General features: G+C 43.2%; 2 protein-coding genes across 2 annotated transcripts; both read right to left on the bottom strand.

Moving 5' to 3' along the window:
• Positions 1-6,128: 6,128 nt before the first annotated feature.
• Positions 6,129-6,770, bottom strand: LOC135010395 (olfactory receptor 1-like). Its single transcript, XM_063952358.1, has one exon. The coding sequence runs from the start codon at positions 6,768-6,770 to the stop codon at positions 6,129-6,131; it is 642 nt and encodes a 213-aa protein (XP_063808428.1).
• A 9,365-nt stretch (positions 6,771-16,135) lies between these two features.
• Positions 16,136-16,777, bottom strand: LOC135010394 (olfactory receptor 1-like). Its single transcript, XM_063952357.1, has one exon. It carries the CDS (start codon positions 16,775-16,777, stop codon positions 16,136-16,138), a length of 642 nt encoding a protein of 213 aa, XP_063808427.1.
• Between the last annotated feature and the right edge of the window lie 7,738 nt (positions 16,778-24,515).

The raw sequence follows: 24,515 nt of genomic DNA, 5'->3' as shown, positions 1-24,515 counted from the left end.
AACTAACTGGTCTGTAGTTTCCCGGAAGATTTTTGGATCCCTTTTTAAAAAATGGCACTACCTCAGCTATATGCCAATCCTTCGGTACCATGCCTGAACTAATTGAACTATTGAAAATCAAGTATAGGGGTCGTGCTAGTTGTGTTGTGAACTAAGCTCCATAAGAACCCTTGGGTGAAGTCCATCAGGACCAGGTGATTTGTTAATCTTAATTTTGATTAATCTCTCCCAGACTACATCTTCGCTTAAACAAGTATCTAACCATGAATCATTACTGTCGTAATTGTTATGCTCTACTCCCACCATCAGTTTTTCACTGGTGAATACTGATGAAAAGAATTTGTTCAGTATTTCCGCTTTTGTTTCGTCATCATTTATCAATTCTCCTAATTCATCTTTTAATGGACCTATATTCTCCTTTTTTAACCTTTTACCGTTTATGTATTTAAAAAACTTTTAGGATTGGTTTTACTCTCTATAGTGATTTGCTTTTCATTTTCCATTTTACCTGCTCTTATTGCTTTTTTGCTTTTCTTATTACACTCCTTGTAATACTTGAAAGACTCCTCCTTTCCACTAGATTTAAATGCTTTGAAAGCCCACTTTTTTTTATCCATTTCTGCCTTAACCTTCTTGTTAAGCCACATTGGTTTGAGTTTAATACTCCTACGTTTACTGCCCATGGGAATAAAGTTATGAATATTGCTATCCAGCAACCCTTTTAAAACATCCCACATTTCCGAAGTGTTCTTGTGATTAAACAGAACCTCCCACTCTATGTCGTTAAGTGGACATTAAAGCATACTGAAATTAGCCTTCCTAAAGTTAAAAGTTTTGGTGGAACCCCTGTAGCTATGTTTCCTGAAACTGATGTCGAATGTGATCATATAGTGATCACTGTTACCCAAAGTCTCCCCAACTTTAGTGTTTGATATAATGTCCACATTATTAGTAATTACTAGATCAAGGGTAGTTTTACCCCTAGTTGGGTCCTCGACTAATTGAGACAAGTAGTGATCCCTAAACATATTTAAGAACCTGCTGCCCCTCACTTTAGCACATGAATCGTTACTCCAGTTTATATCCGGGTAATTAAAATCCCCAATCACTAGGATGTCCCCCAATCCCGCAGCCATTTTGATTTGCTGCAATAGTTGTTCTTTCTCATGTATGCTAATATCCGGCTGTTTGTAGCACGTGCCAATTACTAGTTTTTTTGCATCAATTCCCCCACTTGAGATTTCAACCCATACTGACTCCACATTATCGCCAGTCTCCTCATGGATAACCTCCTTTAGGTATGGTTTAAGTGATAGTTTAACATAAAGACATATACCTCCTCCTCTTTTGTTAGCCCTGTCCCTCCTGAAAAGAGAATACCCCTCCAAGTTAGCAACCCAGTCGTGAGAGTCATCCCACCATGTTTCCGTAATACCTATAATGTCATACTCAGCCTTTGATGCTAACAAATCCAATTCCCCCATTTTACCTGCTAGACTTCTTGCGTTTGCAAGCATACATTTTAGCACATGTGTGTGTGTGGTTTAGGGGTACGCTTGCCTGTGCTGCATATTATTATAATAGTTCCAAATAAAAGGGTTATTATTATCCAAATTATTTTTACAGGCTTTGCTGTGTGTGGTGTATGGGTACGCTCGCCTGTGCTACATATTATTATAATAACTCCAAATAAAAGGGTTATTATTATCCAAATTATTTTTACAGGCTTTGCCGTGTGTGGTGTAGGGGTATGCTCGCCTGTGCTGTATATTATAATAATAGATCCAAATAAAAGGTTTATTATAATACAAATTATTTTTACAGGGTTTGACCTGTGTGGTGTAGGGGTATGCTCTCCTGTGCTACATATTATTATAATAACTCCAAATAAAAGGGTTATTATTATCCAAATTGTTTTTACAGGGGTTGCCATGTGTGGTGTAGGGGCATGCTCGCCTGTGCTGCATATTATTATAATAACTCCAAAAAAAGGGTTATTATTATCCAAATGATTTTTACAGGCTTGTGTGTGTGGTTTAGGGGTACGCTCTCCTGTGCCACCAATATTGTGCGTGTATTAGATATGGGCAAATTCTAGCACATCCCATGTTTTGCACATACAATTAATTTGGTGGTGCAGAATTTTTTGAGAAATGACAGGGGCGTGCAGGAGATGCTATCGGTGGGCCAAAAAATTGCAGGCCATGTTCGACATTCAGCCACTGCATGCCACTCCTAGATGGGCCAGGTATTTGTGCCGCACACTTGTGTTGCTTAGCTTAGCCATCCAGCTACCTCATTGCACCTCTTTTTCTTCTCTGCATGATCTGCTGTTTGGGGCCTGTTTTTTAAATCTGTTATCTTGTCTGCCACTGCAGTGCCACTCCTAGATGGGCCAGATGTTTGTGCCGCACACTTGTGTCACTTAGATTAGCCATCCAGCTACCTCATTACACCTCTTTCTCTTCTTTGCATGATGTGCTGTTTGGGGCCTAGTTTTTAAAATCTGCCATCCTGTCTACCACTGCAGTGCCACTCCTAGATGGGCCAAGTGTTTGTGCCACACATTTGTGTCACTTAGATTAGCCATCCAGCTACCTCATTGCACCTCTTTTTCTTCTTTGCATGATGTGCTGTTTGGGGCCCAGTTTTTAAAAGTTCCATCCTGTCTGCCACTGCAGTGCCACTCCTAGATTGGTCAGGTGTTTGTTCAGCACACTTGAGTCACTTAATTTAGCCATCCAGCTACCTCATTGCACCTCTTTTTCTTCTTTGCATGATGTGCTGTTTGGGGCCTATTTTTTAATCTGTCATCCTGTCTGACACTGCAGTGCCACTCCTAGATGTGCAAGGTATTTGTATCGCACACTTGTGTTGCTTAGCTTAGCCATCCAGCTACCTCATTGCACCTCTTTTTCTTCTTTGCATGATGTGCTGTTTGGGGCCTATTTTTTAATCTGTCATCCTGTTTGACACTGCAGTGCCACTCCTAGATGTGCAAGGTATTTGTATCGCACACTTGTGTTGCTTAGCTTAGCCATCCAGCTACCTCATTGCACCTCTTTTTCTTCTTTGCATGATGTGCTGTTTGGGGCCTAGTTTTTAAAAGTGCCATCCTGTCTGCCACTGCAGTGCCACTCCAAGATGGGCCAGGTGTTTGTTCAGCACACTTGTGTCGCTTATCTTAGCCATCCAGCTACCTCATTACACCTATTTTTCTTCTTTGCATAATGTGCTGTTTGGGGCCTATTTTTTTAAATCTGCCATCTTGTCTGACATGCAGTGCCACTCCTAGATGGGCCAGGTGTTTGTGCCGCACACTTGTGTCTCTTAGCAAAGTAATCCAGCTACCTTGGTGCAACCTTTTAGCCTAAAAACAATATTGTGAGGTGTGAGGTATTCAGAATAAACTGTAAATGAGTGGAAATTAATGTTATTGAGGTTAATAATACTGTAGGATCAAAATTACCCCCAAATCCTGTGATTTTAGCTGTTTTTGTGTTTTTTCAAAAATCATCCATAGCCACAACCAAAACCAAAAAGGGTGGTTTTGGCAAAACCAATCAAGATCCAAAACACGATTGAGGATCCAGATCCAAAACAAAAAACATGAAAAGTGCCCACCGCACATCTGTACAGGGTTGCTTGGCTGTCATATGTCTAGGGGCACATAAGGTGAATGGGGCATACACCCTCACTGTCTGTGCTGTGAATGATTGTCACTTTAAAAAATAATAAGTCTGATATTGGCTGGCATTCTGCACCTCCAGCAAACTCGGACCCAATTACATATAACCCAATGACTTCTGCCATGTACATATTGATTGGAAATAAATTACTAGATCATCATATCATGTGAAATAACATGTTTACAAATTTCCTTTACTGTTTAATATTTAGTTTTTGCCCCAATTATCTCAAAAGAGCTTATCCACTTATTTTTACATGTAGACTGTATATTACAGGGTTTGTCATGGGCAAGACAACTTATAAAAAAATGGCACAAATGTTATTGTTCAACTAAGTGGATGTAAATGCATAATGTAAATACTGTTTCTACTTGTATCCCTTCCCAAACATGTTGTGAAGGTAAAAATCTCTAAATGATCCTCCATTTCTCTAAACTTATGGAATAGCTTTAGTATGCTCTACAGGGTCAGCGTAACATGCTCAGCGAGGGTAGGCAAAGCAGGGAGGTGCCGAGCTGGAGAGGCAACCTCCCGGCTCTGCTACCCTGCTGTGGCTGCTGGCTACTGCAATTGTCAAAATGTATGAAAGGCAGCGGAATTGGCAGCATGAAGCATGACTCCCCACTGGGTAAGAGCTGGATGGCGGTAGGTTAGGTGGCAGAGCTAGGCACCACCCACACTCAGCCATGCTCTCCCCGTGTGATCCATGGGGGCAAGAGAGGTGACAGGAGGGGTGGTGGAACAGGACAGGGGAGAACAGGCAGGATGGAGGGCAAGAGAGGTGACGGGAGGTGAGATCAGTAGAGGGGTGGGCATGAGGTGACAGGGGGTAAGAGCAGGAGAGGTGAAAGGAGAGGTGGTGGGGGCATGAAAGATGAAGAAAGGGGAAGTGGGAGCAAGAGAGGAGAGAGCCAGCAGGAGGGAGAGAAAGAGAGGTGACAGGATGGGAAACCAGTAGAGGGGTGGACATGAGGGGGGCCAGAAGAGGTTACAGGTGGGGTTGAGCAGGAGAGGTGACAGGAGGGGAGGTGGGGGCAGGAGAGGTGAGGGCAGGAGAGATGACAGGAGGCGAAAGCAGGTGAAGTGATGGAAGGAGGAGGCAGGATAAGTGACTTGGGGGGCAGGAGATGTTACTGGAAGAGGGACAAAAGAAATGACTGGAGGGGGGCAGGCGTGGCAACAGGAGGAGGGCAGGAGAAGTGATAGGAGGTGAGAGCAGGATAAGTAACAGGAGGGAGGGGCAGGATAGGTGACAGGAGGAGTCACAAGTATAATGGCAGAAAGAAAGAAACATTCCAGTAATATTGTAGAAAATGGCAACAGGGCCGGCACAACCTGTCTAGCAAGAGCATGCATTGCAGAAATATACTGGGCTGCAGAGGTGCTCTCCCCACTCTGCTACCCTGCTGCTGTTGTTGCTGGCTGCCGCTGCACAAGTCAAACTGTATGACAGACAGAATTGCCAGCAGCGTGAAGTACGGCTCCCCGTGTCCAATGCCTCCGGCTTCCTCCTTCCACTCTCCTACCCACTGTACCCATCAAGCTGTGTAACAGGAAGCAGCAAAAGCAACTTGAAGAAGTGGATGTGCAGACTCCAATCCACCTGCTAATCTCCCATGTAAGTACCACACTCCACCCTATCTCCCCTCCCCTCCTTTGGGCATAATGTGTATAAGCTGCACTATTTTTGTGGGCTTTATGTGTATAAGCGGCACTACTACTGTGTGCATTGTGTCTAAGGAGCACTACTGTGCGCATTGTGTATAAGGAGCACTACTGTGGGCATTGTGTATAAGGAGCACTACCGTGGGCATTGTGTATAAAGAGCACTACTGGGACATTGTGTATAAGGAGCACTACTCTGGCATTGTGTATAAGGAGCACTACTGTGGGCATTGTGTATAAGGAGCACTACTGTGGCATTGTGTATAATGGGCACTACTGTGTAGCATAACATGAATAAGGGTCACTACTATGTGTCATAATGTGAATAAGGGACACTACTACTGTATCTGGTGCAATATAAAGTAGGACCACTAAGTGCGGTGTAATTGTAATAAGATTGTGCTACTGTGTGTTTAAATGTGGGAAAAATTGTGTGACCGTACCCTTTTTTTACAATACACCCCTTAGGCACATACTGTCCCTTTGTAAAGTAAGGGAGGGAAGGCACAAATTTATAGTTTGCAGGGGGGTGCTGAACATCTTAGCACCGGCCATGAGCTACAGTACATCCAAATTATTCATAGGAAGCTTGAATCATAAATATGTTTTAGGGTTTTAACATAGAGCAACAAGAAATGCAGTGAAATTGAGGTTTATTGATAAAAATCAAAATAAAATTTGATTCAAAACCTACTGCCATTTTTTATTGATTGAAAATAAATGACTGAAACTACATCATCATTTCACATTGTGTTACTTAAAATGATGCAAATTTCATTTACAGTTTAATACTTTTACAGACAATATTTTTCTCAAAGCCTTTTTCACAACTTTATTCCGTAGACTGTAGATCAGAGGGTTTATTGTGGGTGTAACAACTGCATACAATGCTGTAAAGACTGGTTCTAGGACACTAGAATATTTTGATGGGGGCATCATGTATGCACCCAAAGCCGTCATACAATACATAATGATAATGATGAGGTGGGATGAGCAGGTGGAGAAGGCATTCTTTCTTCCATCCTTAGATTTTATCTGCAAGATGACTCTGATCATTTTTAGATAAGATGTCACACTTAACATGATTGGGAAAACTCCAAATAGCAATAACTCCATGCAAATGACAATAAAATAGTCTTCACTGCCAGCACAGGCAATGCTAAACAGAGCTTTAACATCACAGAAAAACTGATGTATGATAGGAGACTGACAGAAGGACATGCGTGACACTGGGAATGTAAACACAAATGCATTTAAGCATCCTGATATCCAAGTGCCAGATACAAATAAGAGACAGTTTTTCCTGTTTAGGATATAGTGATAGTGTAAAGGATCACATATAGCAACATATCGGTCATATGCCATAATGAGTATTATTACATCCTCTGTGGTACCAGCCATAGCATGAAAGTACATCTGGGTGAAGCATTGTATTACAGACACTGTATTATCACCAGATAGTAACATGTGCAGCAGGTTAGGGACAGTAGTGGTTGTATAACACATATCTACTAAGGCCAAGTTACAGAGAAATAGGTACATGGGGGTGTGTAACTGAGCATCAATATATATCACTGTTATTATAATAGAATTGATGAGCACTCCAAATATATATAGGAAGAAAAACACACAGGTAGTTATTGCTGTGTAGTCAGATTTGGAGAAAAATGTCAACAAGTAGAATTCTCTAATGTAAGTCTGGTTCTTCATGTCATTAACAAGTTTATCTGTAGAGAAACATTATTATTGCTATACGAGAGGTCAATGTGTCGGATCAAACATTAAGTAAATGTTATGATAGAATGTAGTGACTGTGCACCTTTCATCCCCTTATGTCCAGCTCATCCTACTACATTGATTTACAGGTAAAACTCGATACAGTATCTCATAAAAGACATAAAAAAATATATATAAACTTGGAAAAATAAATCAGATATAAATAAGTAGATCATCCCCCTTGAATTGTGCTTCCTACGGTAACTTTAAAATTCCCAAGTTACTGTACTGAAATAAACTGCAATATTCTAATGTTCATGAACATCAATTCTGCTATAATTATTTACTCATTTATAATTATATCTCTACAGGGCAAATGCAGTGTTTTTGGAGAGGGGCTTTCCAAATGTTTGAATTTAGAGCAATTGTCGCCAGCCAATGAATAATGCATTATTGGCATGTAACAAGACATAATCTGCCGCAAAGTGCAGTTACACACATACACACACACACTGGACCTGGTAGGGAAATCTGCCATTGTGCATGTGCATTCCTCATATTATACTGCATGTGGTGGACGCTGACTAGGGTAGAGAGGTTTCCAGGTAACTGGAACCTTCCCTTCATTTGCCTTAGCAATAATGGATTCCATTAGAAGAACCTAGTAACAACACTGGACATTAATGTAAACATTGGTCTTTTTATACACTATATACTGTAATATTTAACACTATAGATCACGGGTAGCCCACCCTGGTACTCAAGAGCTACCAACAGTTCGCGTTTTCCAGCTCACCTAGCAGGTGCACAGGTGAAGTCATTACTCACTAACACATTTTAAAAGATCCACAGGTGGAGCTAACTACTTAACTTGTGATTCTGTGAGGAGACCTGTAAAACGTTCACAGTTGGTAGCTCTCGAGGACCACGGTTGGCTACCCCTACCATAGATTGACTATAGAATAGGCTGTATCAAATGTAATTAAATTATATGTATATATATATATATATATATATTTTTTTTTTTTTATATATATATATATATATATATATATATATATGTTAATTGGTCAGGAAAACATGTATCATACCTAAATAAATAAAGTCAATAATTAAATAAATAAACCCTCAAACATAATGGCAACAGTACTGCACTTTCTAAGCACACATTCTTCCACCTAATGGTAAGGCTCCTGTCTCTTCTTCTTGCTAGCAGGTCTATTGTCCAGAGCACTGATTGAGATCCACACTCACAGCAAACTTGGTAGAAGTTCCTACCACTGGCCATGTGCAGAAGACCTGCTCTGTCACTTAAAGTGCATGATGTGACTGCAGCTCTTGTAATCATCAGAGATGTGCACCGGACATTTTTCAGGGTTTGTGTTTTGGTTCTGGATTCGGTTCCGCGGCCGTGTTTTGGATTCAGACGCGTTTTGGCAAAACCTCCCTTAAAAAATGTTGTCGGATTCGGACGTTTTTTTTTCAAAAACCCCTCAAAAACAGCTTAAACCATAGAATGTGGGGGTAATTTTGATCCTATAGTATTATTAACCTCAATAACCATAATTTCCACTAATTTCCAGTCTATTCTGAAAACCTCACACCTCACAATATTATTTTTAGTCCTAAAATTTTCACCGAGGTCACTGGATGACTAAGCTTAGCGACCCAAGTGGCCGGCACAAACACCTGGCCCATCTAGGAGTGGCACTGCAGTGTCAGACAGGATGGCTCTTAAAAAAATTGGCCCCAAACATAACATGATGTAAAAATAAATAAAAAAGAGGTGCAAGATGTCCTTGGGCCCTCCCACCCACCCTTATGTTGTATGAACAGGACATGCACACTTTAACAAACCCATCATTTCAGCAACAGGGTCTGCCACACGACTGTGACTGAAATGACTGGTTGGTTTGGGCCCCCACCAACAAAGAGGCAATCAATCTCTACTTGAACAAACTGGCTATACAGTGGCAAGATGTCCACCTCCTCCTCATCGTCCGATTCCTCACCCCTTTCACTGTGTACATCCCCCTCCTCACAGAGTAATAATTCGTCCCCACTGGAATCCACCATCACAGGTCCCTGTGTACTTTCTGGAGGCAATTGCTGGTTAATGTCTCCACGGAGGAATTGATTATAATTTGTTTTGATGAACATCATCTTCTCCACATTTTGTGGAAGTAACCTCCTACGCCGATCGCTGACAAGGTGAGCGGCTGCACTAAACACTCTTTCGGAGTACACACTGGAGGGGGGGCAACTTAGGTAAAATAAAGCCAGTTTCTGCAAGGGCCTCAAAATTGCCTCTTTTTACTTCCAGTATACGTACGGACTGTCTGACATGCCTACTTGGAAGCTGTCACTCATATAATCCTCCACCATTCTTTCAATGGTGACAGAATCATATACAGTGACAGTAGACAACATGTCAGTAATCGTTAGCAGGTCCTTCAGTCCGGACCAGATGTCAGTTTTTGCTCCTGACTGCCCAGCATCACCGCCAGCGGGTGGTTTTGGAAATTTGATCCTTTTCCTGGCAGCTCAAGTGGCAGTAGAAAATGAAGGAGGAGCTGTTGGCAGGTCAAGTTCCGCTTGACTTGACAAATGTCTCACCAGCAGGTCTTTGAACATCTGCAGACTTGTGCCTGCCGGAAAGAGAGATACAACGTAGGCTTTAAACCTAGGATCGAGCATGGTGGCCAAAATGTAGTGCTCTGATTTCAACAGATTGACCACCCGTGAATCCTGGTTAAGCAAATTAAGGGCTCTATCCACAAGTCCCACATGCCTAGCGGAATTGCTCCATTTTAGCTCCTCCTTCAATATCACCAGCTGCTTCTGCAAAAGCCTGATGAGGGGAATGACCTGACTCAGGCTGGCAGTATCTGAACTGACTTCACGTCTGGCAAGTTCAAAGGTTTGGAGAACTTTGCACAACGTTGAAGTCATTTTCCTCTGCGCTTGAGTCAGGTGCATTCCCCCTCCTTTGCCTATATCGTAGGCAGCTGTATAGGCTTGAATGGCCTTTTGCTGCTCCTCCATCCTCTGAAGCATATAGAGTGTTGAATTCTACCTCATTAACATCTCTTGCTTCAGCTGATGGGAGGGCATGTTCAGGAGTGTTTGCTGGTGTTCCAGTCTTTGGCACGCGGTGGCTGAATGCCGAAAGTGGCCCACAATTATTTGGGCCACCGACAGCATCTCTTTCACCCCTGTCATTTTACAAAAAAATCTGCACCACCAAATTCATTGTATGTACAAAACATGGGACGTGCTGGAATTTGCCCGCACAATATTGGTGGCGTTGTCCGACGTCACAAATCCAAAGGAGAGTCCAATTGGGGTAAGCCAATCTGCGATGATGTTCCTCAGTTTCCGTAAGAGCTTGTCAGCTGTGGGCCTCTTATGGAAAGCGGTGAAACAAAGCGTAGCCTGCCTAGGAATGAGTTGGCATTTGCGAGATGCTGCTACTGGTGGTGCCGCCGCTGCTGTTCTTGCTGCGGGAGGCAATACATCTACCCAGTGGGTTGTCACAGTCATATAGTCCTGAGTCTGCCCTGCTCCATTTGTCCATATATCCGTGGTTAAGTGGACAATGGGTACAACTGCATTTTTTAGGACACTGGTGACTTTTTTTCTGACGTCTGTGTACATTCTTGGTATCGCCTGCCTAGAGAAGTGGAACCTAGATGGTATTTGGTACCAGCGACACACTATCTCAAGAAATTCTCTAAGTCCCTGTGAACTAACGGTGGATACCGGATGCACGTCTAACACCAACACTGTTGTCAAGGCCTGAGTTATCCGCTTTGCAACAGGATGACTGCTGTGATATGTCATCTTCCTTACAAAGGACTGTTGGACAGTCAGTTGCTTACTGGAATTAGTACAAGTGGTCTTCCGACTTCCCCTCTGGGATGACAATCGACTCCCAGCAGCAACAACAGCAGCGCCAGCAGCAGTAGGCGTTACACTCAAGGATACATCGTAGGAATCCCAGTTAGGAAAGGAATCGTCAGACTTGCCAGTGACATGGCCTGCAGGACTATTGGCATTCCTGTCTAAGGAGGAAATTGACACTGAGGGAGTAGGTGGTGTGGTTTGCAGGAGCTTGGGTACAAGTGGAAGAAGGGATTTAGTTGTCAGTGAACTGCTTCCGCTGTCACCCAAAGTTTTTGAACTTGTCAATGACTTCTGATGAATGCACTCCAGGTGACGTATAAGGGAGGATGTTCCTAGGTGGTTAATGTACTTACCCCTACTTATTACAGCTTGACAAAGGCAACACACGGCTTGACACCAGTTGTCCACATTTCTGTTTAAATAATTCCACACCGAAGGGGTGATTTTTTTGGTATTTTGACCAGGCATGTCAATGGCCTTATTCATCCCATGGACAACAGGTGTCTCCCCTAGTGCCTGACTTAAACAAACCACCTCTCCATCAGTATCCTCCTGGTCAATTTCCTCCTCAGCGCCAGCAACACCCATATCCTCATCATGGTGTACTTCAACAGTGACATCTTCAATTTGAATATCAGGAACTGTACTGTGGGTGCTCCTTCCAGCACTTGCAAGGGGCATGCAAATGTTGGAAGGAGCCACCTCTTCCCATCCAGTGTTGGGAAGGTCAGGCATCGCAACCGACACAATTAGACTCTCCTTGGGGATTTGTGATTTAGTAGAACGCACAGTTTTTTGCTGTGCCATTGCCAGCTTAACTCTTTTCATTTTTCTAGCGGGAGGATGAGTGCTTCCATCCTCATGTGAAGCTGACCCACTAGTCATAAGGAACATAGGAGAGGGCCTTAGCCGTTATTTGCCACTCCATGTTGTAAATGGCATATTGGCAAGTTTTGGCTTCTCCTCAGACGCTATTAATTTAGTTTTTTGGGTCATTTTACTGAACTTTAGTTTTTAGGATTTTACATGCTCTCTACTATGACATTGGGCATCGGCCTTGGTAGATGACGTTGATGGCATTTCATTGTCTCTGCCATGACTAGTGACAGCAGCTTCAGAACTAGTTGAAAGTGGATCTTGATCTTTCCCTATTTTACCCTCCACATTTTTGATCTCCATTTTTTAATGTGTGGAATTATATGCCAGTAATATATCTGGAATTAGATGGCAGTAATGTCTGGAATTAGATCCCACGAGATAGATACCAGATACCACTGTGACTGGAATGATGATGACCTATGCACAGTGACAGGACACTACCACAGCACCCTACAGCAGCAAGATGCAGCACAAGACACTGGACTTTTAGACACCACAATGCAGCACTGATAATAATGAGCACAGATATTGAGCACTGTTCAGGATAACAGAACTGACACTGGGCAGCGAGAACAGCACTGGACTACTGTACTGCTATATACTGGTCAGTGGTCACCACAATGCAGCAATGATAATAATGAGCACAGATAGATACACTGAGCACTGTTCAGGATAATAGAACTGACACTGGGCAGCGAGAACAGCACTGGACTACTGGACTGCTATATACTGGTCAGTGGTCACCACAATGCAGCAATGATAATTATGAGCACAGATAGATAAACTGAGCCCTGTTCAGGATAATAGAACTGACACTGGGCAGCGAGAACAGCACTGGACTATTGTACTGCTTTATACTGGTCAGTGGTCACCACAATGCAGCAATGATAATAATGAGCACAGATAGATACACTGAGCACTGTTCAGGATAATAGAACTGACACTGGGCAGCGAGAACAGCACTGGACTACTATACTGCTATATACTGGTCAGTGGTCACCATAATGCAGCAATGATAATATAGTGGGCACAGATAGATACACTGAGCACTGTTCAGTATAATAGAACTGACACTGGGGAGATCAGCACTGGACTACTGTACTGCTATATACTGGTAAGTGGTCACCACAATGGAGCAATGATAATAAAATGAGCACAGATAGATACACTGAGCACTGTTCAGGATAATAGCACTGACACTGGGCAGCGAGAACAGCACTGGACTATTGTAATGCTATATACTGGTCAGTGGTCACCACAATGCAGAAATGATAATATAATGAGCACAAATAGATACACTGAGCACTGTTCAGGATAATAGAACTGATACTGGGCAGCGAGAACAGCACTGGACTACTGTACTGCTATATACTGGTCAGTGGTCACCATAATGCAGCAATGATAATATAGTGGGCACAGATAGATACACTGAGCACTGTTCAGTATAATAGAACTGACACTGGGGAGATCAGCACTGGACTACTGTACTGCTATATACTGTTAAGTGGTCACTACAATGGAGCAATGATAATAAAATGAGCACAGATAGATACACTGAGCACTGTTCAGGATAATAGCACTGACACTGGGCAGCGAGAACAGCACTGGACTACTGTACTGCTATATACTGGTCAGTGGTCACCACAATGCAGCAATGATAATAATGAGCACAGATAGATACACTGAGCACTGTTCAGGATAATAGAACTGACACAGGGCAGCGAGAACAGCACTGGACTACTGTACTGTAATACCATATACTGGTCTCCATAATGCAGCACTGATACTAAGCACAGATATTGAGCTGAGATTTGCTAATAATTATTGGGCTATTTGGACAGAGAACGTAGCAACGTCCTCTCTCTATCTCGACAATGCACAATGCAGTGAAAATGGCGGTGACACGCGGTTCTTTATATGGAACCCGATTCTCGCGAGAATCCGACAGCGGGATGATGATGTTTTTCCCCATTCAGGTTTTGCGTTTAAGGCGTGAAGAACCGAGGCTGCCTCGGACCAGTGTAAACCCCATAAAGTTCGAAGGGTATTTAGTTTTTGCCCCAATTATCTCAAAAGAGCTTATCCACTTATTTTTACATGTAGACTGTATATTACAGGGTTTGTCATGGGCAAGACAACTTATAAAAAAATGGCACAAATGTTATTGTTCAACTAAGTGGATGTAAATGCATAATGTAAATACTGTTTCTACTTGTATCCCTTCCCAAACATGTTGTGAAGGTAAAAATCTCTAAATGATCCTCCATTTCTCTAAACTTATGGAATAGCTTTAGTATGCTCTACAGGGTCAGCGTAACATGCTCAGCGAGGGTAGGCAAAGCAGGGAGGTGCCGAGCTGGAGAGGCAACCTCCCGGCTCTGCTACCCTGCTGTGGCTGCTGGCTACTGCAATTGTCAAAATGTATGAAAGGCAGCGGAATTGGCAGCATGAAGCATGACTCCCCACTGGGTAAGAGCTGGATGGCGGTAGGTTAGGTGGCAGAGCTAGGCACCACCCACACTCAGCCATGCTCTCCCCGTGTGATCCATGGGGGCAAGAGAGGTGACAGGAGGGGTGGTGGAACAGGACAGGGGAGAACAGGCAGGATGGAGGGCAAGAGAGGTGACGGGAGGTGAGATCAGTAGAGGGGTGGGCATGAGGTGACAGGGGGTAAGAGCAGGAGAGGTGAAAGGAGAGGTGGTGGGGGCATGAAAGATGAAGAAAGGGGAAGTGGGAGCAAGAGAGGAGAGAGCCAGCAGGAGGGAGAGAAAGAGAGGTGACAGGATGGGAAACCAGTAGAGGGGTGGACATGAGGGGGGCCAGAAGAGGTTACAGGTGGGGTTGAGCAGGAGAGGTGACAGGAGGGGAGGTGGGGGCAGGAGAGGTGAGGGCAGGAGAGATGACAGGAGGCGAAAGCAGGTGAAGTGATGGAAGGAGGAGGCAGGATAAGTGACTTGGGGGGCAGGAGATGTTACTGGAAGAGGGACAAAAGAAATGACTGGAGGGGGGCAGGCGTGGCAACAGGAGGAGGGCAGGAGAAGTGATAGGAGGTGAGAGCAGGATAAGTAACAGGAGGGAGGGGCAGGATAGGTGACAGGAGGAGTCACAAGTATAATGGCAGAAAGAAAGAAACATTCCAGTAATATTGTAGAAAATGGCAACAGGGCCGGCACAACCTGTCTAGCAAGAGCATGCATTGCAGAAAGATACTGGGCTGCAGAGGTGCTCTCCCCACTCTGCTACCCTGCTGCTGTTGTTGCTGGCTGCCGCTGCACAAGTCAAACTGTATGACAGACAGAATTGCCAGCAGCGTGAAGTACGGCTCCCCGTGTCCAATGCCTCCGGCTTCCTCCTTCCACTCTCCTACCCACTGTACCCATCAAGCTGTGTAACAGGAAGCAGCAAAAGCAACTTGAAGAAGTGGATGTGCAGACTCCAATCCACCTGCTAATCTCCCATGTAAGTACCACACTCCACCCTATCTCCCCTCCCCTCCTTTGGGCATAATGTGTATAAGCTGCACTATTTTTGTGGGCTTTATGTGTATAAGCGGCACTACTACTGTGTGCATTGTGTCTAAGGAGCACTACTGTGCGCATTGTGTATAAGGAGCACTACTGTGGGCATTGTGTATAAGGAGCACTACCGTGGGCATTGTGTATAAAGAGCACTACTGGGACATTGTGTATAAGGAGCACTACTCTGGCATTGTGTATAAGGAGCACTACTGTGGGCATTGTGTATAAGGAGCACTACTGTGGCATTGTGTATAATGGGCACTACTGTGTAGCATAACATGAATAAGGGTCACTACTATGTGTCATAATGTGAATAAGGGACACTACTACTGTATGTGGTGCAATATAAAGTAGGACCACTAAGTGCGGTGTAATTGTAATAAGATTGTGCTACTGTGTGTTTAAATGTGGGAAAAATTGTGTGACCGTACCCTTTTTTTACAATACACCCCTTAGGCACATACTGTCCCTTTGTAAAGTAAGGGAGGGAAGGCACAAATTTATAGTTTGCAGGGGGGTGCTGAACATCTTAGCACCGGCCATGAGCTACAGTACATCCAAATTATTCATAGGAAGCTTGAATCATAAATATGTTTTAGGGTTTTAACATAGAGCAACAAGAAATGCAGTGAAATTGAGGTTTATTGATAAAAATCAAAATAAAATTTGATTCAAAACCTACTGCCATTTTTTATTGATTGAAAATAAATGACTGAAACTACATCATCATTTCACATTGTGTTACTTAAAATGATGCAAATTTCATTTACAGTTTAATACTTTTACAGACAATATTTTTCTCAAAGCCTTTTTCACAACTTTATTCCGTAGACTGTAGATCAGAGGGTTTATTGTGGGTGTAACAACTGCATACAATGCTGTAAAGACTGGTTCTAGGACACTAGAATATTTTGATGGGGGCATCATGTATGCACCCAAAGCCGTCATACAATACATAATGATAATGATGAGGTGGGATGAGCAGGTGGAGAAGGCATTCTTTCTTCCATCCTTAGATTTTATCTGCAAGATGACTCTGATCATTTTTAGATAAGATGTCACACTTAACATGATTGGGAAAACTCCAAATAGCAATAACTCCATGCAAATGACAATAAAATAGTCTTCACTGCCAGCACAGGCAATGCTAAACAGAGCTTTAACATCACAGAAAAACTGATGTATGATAGGAGACTGACAGAAGGACATGCGTGACACTGGGAATGTAAACACAAATGCATTTAAGCATCCTGATATCCAAGTGCCAGATACAAATAAGAGACAGTTTTTCCTGTTTAGGATATAGTGATAGTGTAAAGGATCACATATAGCAACATATCGGTCATATGCCATAATGAGTATTATTACATCCTCTGTGGTACCAGCCATAGCATGAAAGTACATCTGGGTGAAGCATTGTATTACAGACACTGTATTATCACCAGATAGTAACATGTGCAGCAGGTTAGGGACAGTAGTGGTTGTATAACACATATCTACTAAGGCCAAGTTACAGAGAAATAGGTACATGGGGGTGTGTAACTGAGCATCAATATATATCACTGTTATTATAATAGAATTGATGAGCACTCCAAATATATATAGGAAGAAAAACACACAGGTAGTTATTGCTGTGTAGTCAGATTTGGAGAAAAATGTCAACAAGTAGAATTCTCTAATGTAAGTCTGGTTCTTCATGTCATTAACAAGTTTATCTGTAGAGAAACATTATTATTGCTATACGAGAGGTCAATGTGTCGGATCAAACATTAAGTAAATGTTATGATAGAATGTAGTGACTGTGCACCTTTCATCCCCTTATGTCCAGCTCATCCTACTACATTGATTTACAGGTAAAACTCGATACAGTATCTCATAAAAGACATAAAAAAATATATATAAACTTGGAAAAATAAATCAGATATAAATAAGTAGATCATCCCCCTTGAATTGTGCTTCCTACGGTAACTTTAAAATTCCCAAGTTACTGTACTGAAATAAACTGCAATATTCTAATGTTCATGAACATCAATTCTGCTATAATTATTTACTCATTTATAATTATATCTCTACAGGGCAAATGCAGTGTTTTTGGAGAGGGGCTTTCCAAATGTTTGAATTTAGAGCAATTGTCGCCAGCCAATGAATAATGCATTATTGGCATGTAACAAGACATAATCTGCCGCAAAGTGCAGTTACACACATACACACACACACTGGACCTGGTAGGGAAATCTGCCATTGTGCATGTGCATTCCTCATATTATACTGCATGTGGTGGACGCTGACTAGGGTAGAGAGGTTTCCAGGTAACTGGAACCTTCCCTTCATTTGCCTTAGCAATAATGGATTCCATTAGAAGAACCTAGTAACAACACTGGACATTAATGTAAACATTGGTCTTTTTATACACTATATACTGTAATATTTAACACTATAGATCACGGGTAGCCCACCCTGGTACTCAAGAGCTACCAACAGTTCGCGTTTTCCAGCTCACCTAGCAGGTGCACAGGTGAAGTCATTACTCACTAACACATTTTAAAAGATCCACAGGTGGAGCTAACTACTTAACTTGTGATTCTGTGAGGAGACCTGTAAAACGTTCACAGTTGGTAGCTCTCGAGGACCACGGTTGGCTACCCCTACCATAGATTGACTATAGAATAGGCTGTATCAAATGTAATTAAATTATATGTATATATATATATATATATATATTTTATATATATATATATATATATATATATATATATGTTAATTGGTCAGGAAAACATGTATCATACCTAAATAAATAAAGTCAATAATTAAATAAATAAACCCTCAAACATAATGGCAACAGTACTGCACTTTCTAAGCACACATTCTTCCACCTAATGGTAAGGCTCCTGTCTCTTCTTCTTGCTAGCAGGTCTATTGTCCAGAGCACTGATTGAGATCCACACTCACAGCAAACTTGGTAGAAGTTCCTACCACTGGCCATGTGCAGAAGACCTGCTCTGTCACTTAAAGTGCATGATGTGACTGCAGCTCTTGTAATCATCAGAGATGTGCACCGGACATTTTTCAGGGTTTGTGTTTTGGTTCTGGATTCGGTTCAGCGGCCGTGTTTTGGATTCAGACGCGTTTTGGCAAAACCTCCCTTAAAAAATGTTGTCGGATTCGGACGTTTTTTTTTCAAAAACCCCTCAAAAACAGCTTAAACCATAGAATGTGGGGGTAATTTTGATCCTATAGTATTATTAACCTCAATAACCATAATTTCCACTAATTTCCAGTCTATTCTGAAAACCTCACACCTCACAATATTATTTTTAGTCCTAAAATTTTCACCGAGGTCACTGGATGACTAAGCTTAGCGACCCAAGTGGCCGGCACAAACACCTGGCCCATCTAGGAGTGGCACTGCAGTGTCAGACAGGATGGCTCTTAAAAAAATTGGCCCCAAACATAACATGATGTAAAAATAAATAAAAAAGAGGTGCAAGATGTCCTTGGGCCCTCCCACCCACCCTTATGTTGTATGAACAGGACATGCACACTTTAACAAACCCATCATTTCAGCAACAGGGTCTGCCACACGACTGTGACTGAAATGACTGGTTGGTTTGGGCCCCCACCAACAAAGAGGCAATCAATCTCTACTTGAACAAACTGGCTATACAGTGGCAAGATGTCCACCTCCTCCTCATCGTCCGATTCCTCACCCCTTTCACTGTGTACATCCCCCTCCTCACAGAGTAATAATTCGTCCCCACTGGAATCCACCATCACAGGTCCCTGTGTACTTTCTGGAGGCAATTGCTGGTTAATGTCTCCACGGAGGAATTGATTATAATTTGTTTTGATGAACATCATCTTCTCCACATTTTGTGGAAGTAACCTCCTACGCCGATCGCTGACAAGGTGAGCGGCTGCACTAAACACTCTTTCGGAGTACACACTGGAGGGGGGGCAACTTAGGTAAAATAAAGCCAGTTTCTGCAAGGGCCTCAAAATTGCCTCTTTTTACTTCCAGTATACGTACGGACTGTCTGACATGCCTACTTGGAAGCTGTCACTCATATAATCCTCCACCATTCTTTCAATGGTGACAGAATCATATACAGTGACAGTAGACAACATGTCAGTAATCGTTAGCAGGTCCTTCAGTCCGGACCAGATGTCAGTTTTTGCTCCTGACTGCCCAGCATCACCGCCAGCGGGTGGTTTTGGAAATTTGATCCTTTTCCTGGCAGCTCAAGTGGCAGTAGAAAATGAAGGAGGAGCTGTTGGCAGGTCAAGTTCCGCTTGACTTGACAAATGTCTCACCAGCAGGTCTTTGAACATCTGCAGACTTGTGCCTGCCGGAAAGAGAGATACAACGTAGGCTTTAAACCTAGGATCGAGCATGGTGGCCAAAATGTAGTGCTCTGATTTCAACAGATTGACCACCCGTGAATCCTGGTTAAGCAAATTAAGGGCTCTATCCACAAGTCCCACATGCCTAGCGGAATTGCTCCATTTTAGCTCCTCCTTCAATATCACCAGCTGCTTCTGCAAAAGCCTGATGAGGGGAATGACCTGACTCAGGCTGGCAGTATCTGAACTGACTTCACGTCTGGCAAGTTCAAAGGTTTGGAGAACTTTGCACAACGTTGAAGTCATTTTCCTCTGCGCTTGAGTCAGGTGCATTCCCCCTCCTTTGCCTATATCGTAGGCAGCTGTATAGGCTTGAATGGCCTTTTGCTGCTCCTCCATCCTCTGAAGCATATAGAGTGTTGAATTCTACCTCATTAACATCTCTTGCTTCAGCTGATGGGAGGGCATGTTCAGGAGTGTTTGCTGGTGTTCCAGTCTTTGGCACGCGGTGGCTGAATGCCGAAAGTGGCCCACAATTATTTGGGCCACCGACAGCATCTCTTTCACCCCTGTCATTTTACAAAAAAATCTGCACCACCAAATTCATTGTATGTACAAAACATGGGACGTGCTGGAATTTGCCCGCACAATATTGGTGGCGTTGTCCGACGTCACAAATCCAAAGGAGAGTCCAATTGGGGTAAGCCAATCTGCGATGATGTTCCTCAGTTTCCGTAAGAGCTTGTCAGCTGTGGGCCTCTTATGGAAAGCGGTGAAACAAAGCGTAGCCTGCCTAGGAATGAGTTGGCATTTGCGAGATGCTGCTACTGGTGGTGCCGCCGCTGCTGTTCTTGCTGCGGGAGGCAATACATCTACCCAGTGGGTTGTCACAGTCATATAGTCCTGAGTCTGCCCTGCTCCATTTGTCCATATATCCGTGGTTAAGTGGACAATGGGTACAACTGCATTTTTTAGGACACTGGTGACTTTTTTTCTGACGTCTGTGTACATTCTTGGTATCGCCTGCCTAGAGAAGTGGAACCTAGATGGTATTTGGTACCAGCGACACACTATCTCAAGAAATTCTCTAAGTCCCTGTGAACTAACGGTGGATACCGGATGCACGTCTAACACCAACACTGTTGTCAAGGCCTGAGTTATCCGCTTTGCAACAGGATGACTGCTGTGATATGTCATCTTCCTTACAAAGGACTGTTGGACAGTCAGTTGCTTACTGGAATTAGTACAAGTGGTCTTCCGACTTCCCCTCTGGGATGACAATCGACTCCCAGCAGCAACAACAGCAGCGCCAGCAGCAGTAGGCGTTACACTCAAGGATACATCGTAGGAATCCCAGTTAGGAAAGGAATCGTCAGACTTGCCAGTGACATGGCCTGCAGGACTATTGGCATTCCTGTCTAAGGAGGAAATTGACACTGAGGGAGTTGGTGGTGTGGTTTGCAGGAGCTTGGGTACAAGTGGAAGAAGGGATTTAGTTGTCAGTGAACTGCTTCCGCTGTCACCCAAAGTTTTTGAACTTGTCAATGACTTCTGATGAATGCACTCCAGGTGACGTATAAGGGAGGATGTTCCTAGGTGGTTAATGTACTTACCCCTACTTATTACAGCTTGACAAAGGCAACACACGGCTTGACACCAGTTGTCCACATTTCTGTTTAAATAATTCCACACCGAAGGGGTGATTTTTTTGGTATTTTGACCAGGCATGTCAATGGCCTTATTCATCCCATGGACAACAGGTGTCTCCCCTAGTGCCTGACTTAAACAAACCACCTCTCCATCAGTATCCTCCTGGTCAATTTCCTCCTCAGCGCCAGCAACACCCATATCCTCATCATGGTGTACTTCAACAGTGACATCTTCAATTTGAATATCAGGAACTGTACTGTGGGTGCTCCTTCCAGCACTTGCAAGGGGCATGCAAATGTTGGAAGGAGCCACCTCTTCCCATCCAGTGTTGGGAAGGTCAGGCATCGCAACCGACACAATTAGACTCTCCTTGGGGATTTGTGATTTAGTAGAACGCACAGTTTTTTGCTGTGCCATTGCCAGCTTAACTCTTTTCATTTTTCTAGCGGGAGGATGAGTGCTTCCATCCTCATGTGAAGCTGACCCACTAGTCATAAGGAACATAGGAGAGGGCCTTAGCCGTTATTTGCCACTCCATGTTGTAAATGGCATATTGGCAAGTTTTGGCTTCTCCTCAGACGCTATTAATTTAGTTTTTTGGGTCATTTTACTGAACTTTAGTTTTTAGGATTTTACATGCTCTCTACTATGACATTGGGCATCGGCCTTGGTAGATGACGTTGATGGCATTTCATTGTCTCTGCCATGACTAGTGACAGCAGCTTCAGAACTAGTTGAAAGTGGATCTTGATCTTTCCCTATTTTACCCTCCACATTTTTGATCTCCATTTTTTAATGTGTGGAATTATATGCCAGTAATATATCTGGAATTAGATGGCAGTAATGTCTGGAATTAGATCCCACGAGATAGATACCAGATACCACTGTGACTGGAATGATGATGACCTATGCACAGTGACAGGACACTACCACAGCACCCTACAGCAGCAAGATGCAGCACAAGACACTGGACTTTTAGACACCACAATGCAGCACTGATAATAATGAGCACAGATATTGAGCACTGTTCAGGATAACAGAACTGACACTGGGCAGCGAGAACAGCACTGGACTACTGTACTGCTATATACTGGTCAGTGGTCACCACAATGCAGCAATGATAATAATGAGCACAGATAGATACACTGAGCACTGTTCAGGATAATAGAACTGACACTGGGCAGCGAGAACAGCACTGGACTACTGGACTGCTATATACTGGTCAGTGGTCACCACAATGCAGCAATGATAATTATGAGCACAGATAGATAAACTGAGCCCTGTTCAGGATAATAGAACTGACACTGGGCAGCGAGAACAGCACTGGACTATTGTACTGCTTTATACTGGTCAGTGGTCACCACAATGCAGCAATGATAATAATGAGCACAGATAGATACACTGAGCACTGTTCAGGATAATAGAACTGACACTGGGCAGCGAGAACAGCACTGGACTACTATACTGCTATATACTGGTCAGTGGTCACCATAATGCAGCAATGATAATATAGTGGGCACAGATAGATACACTGAGCACTGTTCAGTATAATAGAACTGACACTGGGGAGATCAGCACTGGACTACTGTACTGCTATATACTGGTAAGTGGTCACCACAATGGAGCAATGATAATAAAATGAGCACAGATAGATACACTGAGCACTGTTCAGGATAATAGCACTGACACTGGGCAGCGAGAACAGCACTGGACTATTGTAATGCTATATACTGGTCAGTGGTCACCACAATGCAGAAATGATAATATAATGAGCACAAATAGATACACTGAGCACTGTTCAGGATAATAGAACTGACACTGGGCAGCGAGAACAGCACTGGACTACTGTACTGCTATATACTGGTCAGTGGTCACCATAATGCAGCAATGATAATATAGTGGGCACAGATAGATACACTGAGCACTGTTCAGTATAATAGAACTGACACTGGGGAGATCAGCACTGGACTACTGTACTGCTATATACTGTTAAGTGGTCACTACAATGGAGCAATGATAATAAAATGAGCACAGATAGATACACTGAGCACTGTTCAGGATAATAGCACTGACACTGGGCAGCGAGAACAGCACTGGACTACTGTACTGCTATATACTGGTCAGTGGTCACCACAATGCAGCAATGATAATAATGAGCACAGATAGATACACTGAGCACTGTTCAGGATAATAGAACTGACACAGGGCAGCGAGAACAGCACTGGACTACTGTACTGTAATACCATATACTGGTCTCCATAATGCAGCACTGATACTAAGCACAGATATTGAGCTGAGATTTGCTAATAATTATTGGGCTATTTGGACAGAGAACGTAGCAACGTCCTCTCTCTATCTCGACAATGCACAATGCAGTGAAAATGGCGGTGACACGCGGTTCTTTATATGGAACCCGATTCTCGCGAGAATCCGACAGCGGGATGATGATGTTTTTCCCCATTCAGGTTTTGCGTTTAAGGCGTGAAGAACCGAGGCTGCCTCGGACCAGTGTAAACCCCATAAAGTTCGAAGGGTTTCGGATCTCGACGAACCGAACCCGCTCATCTCTAGTAATCATGTTATATACTATTGCTGTTGTCATCATTTGAGCCACTTTCCTGGAGGAGGGGGTTTCCGGGCTACTGGAACACCCCCCCACCGGTGCTTGCCTATGACTTACTACAGTTCTTCTCTCTTTTATGTCCATACTTTCTCTCATCATGGTGGGAAACTCAGCAGATACTGTGCTACTCTTAGAGGCTGATGTTGAGCATGCATCAGCATAGATTTTTTTTTTGCAAATCATGCATTTTTGAACTCTAAATGTGCATAACAAATGTATATGCTACACGTACCTGTATATAGATTCTGTTACATTCTGTGCTTATGATTCTTATGACACTCACAGGCTGGTTCAGAGGTGCATTTGATGGCAGACAACTGTCTGCAACTTTATGCTAATGCCACTACAAAGCCCTCCACTGGTGCATATACACCGTAGATGTGCAAGGACTGAGATATTAACTTTCAGTGTCAGCATGCACTGCAACACTGCCTTGTACATCCTTAGACAGCACCTACAGTATATGGCAGGTGCAGATTTAAAGCATGAGCATTGTTTTCAAAGTGAACAGTATAGCATCTCAGTACA

The sequence above is a fragment of the Pseudophryne corroboree genome, unplaced genomic scaffold, assembly GCF_028390025.1.
Source record: "Pseudophryne corroboree isolate aPseCor3 unplaced genomic scaffold, aPseCor3.hap2 scaffold_2339, whole genome shotgun sequence".
Taxonomy (NCBI): Eukaryota; Metazoa; Chordata; class Amphibia; order Anura; family Myobatrachidae; genus Pseudophryne; species Pseudophryne corroboree.
Note: the sequence above shows the minus strand (reverse complement) of the source record. Positions and strands in the feature narration are given on the sequence as shown.

Bases quoted from the DNA above. Each gene is read 5' to 3' on its own strand.
- LOC135010394 (XM_063952357.1), bottom strand. From the start codon at position 16,777: ATGTACTTTCATGCTATGGCTGGTACCACAGAGGATGTAATAATACTC.
- LOC135010395 (XM_063952358.1), bottom strand. From the start codon at position 6,770: ATGTACTTTCATGCTATGGCTGGTACCACAGAGGATGTAATAATACTC.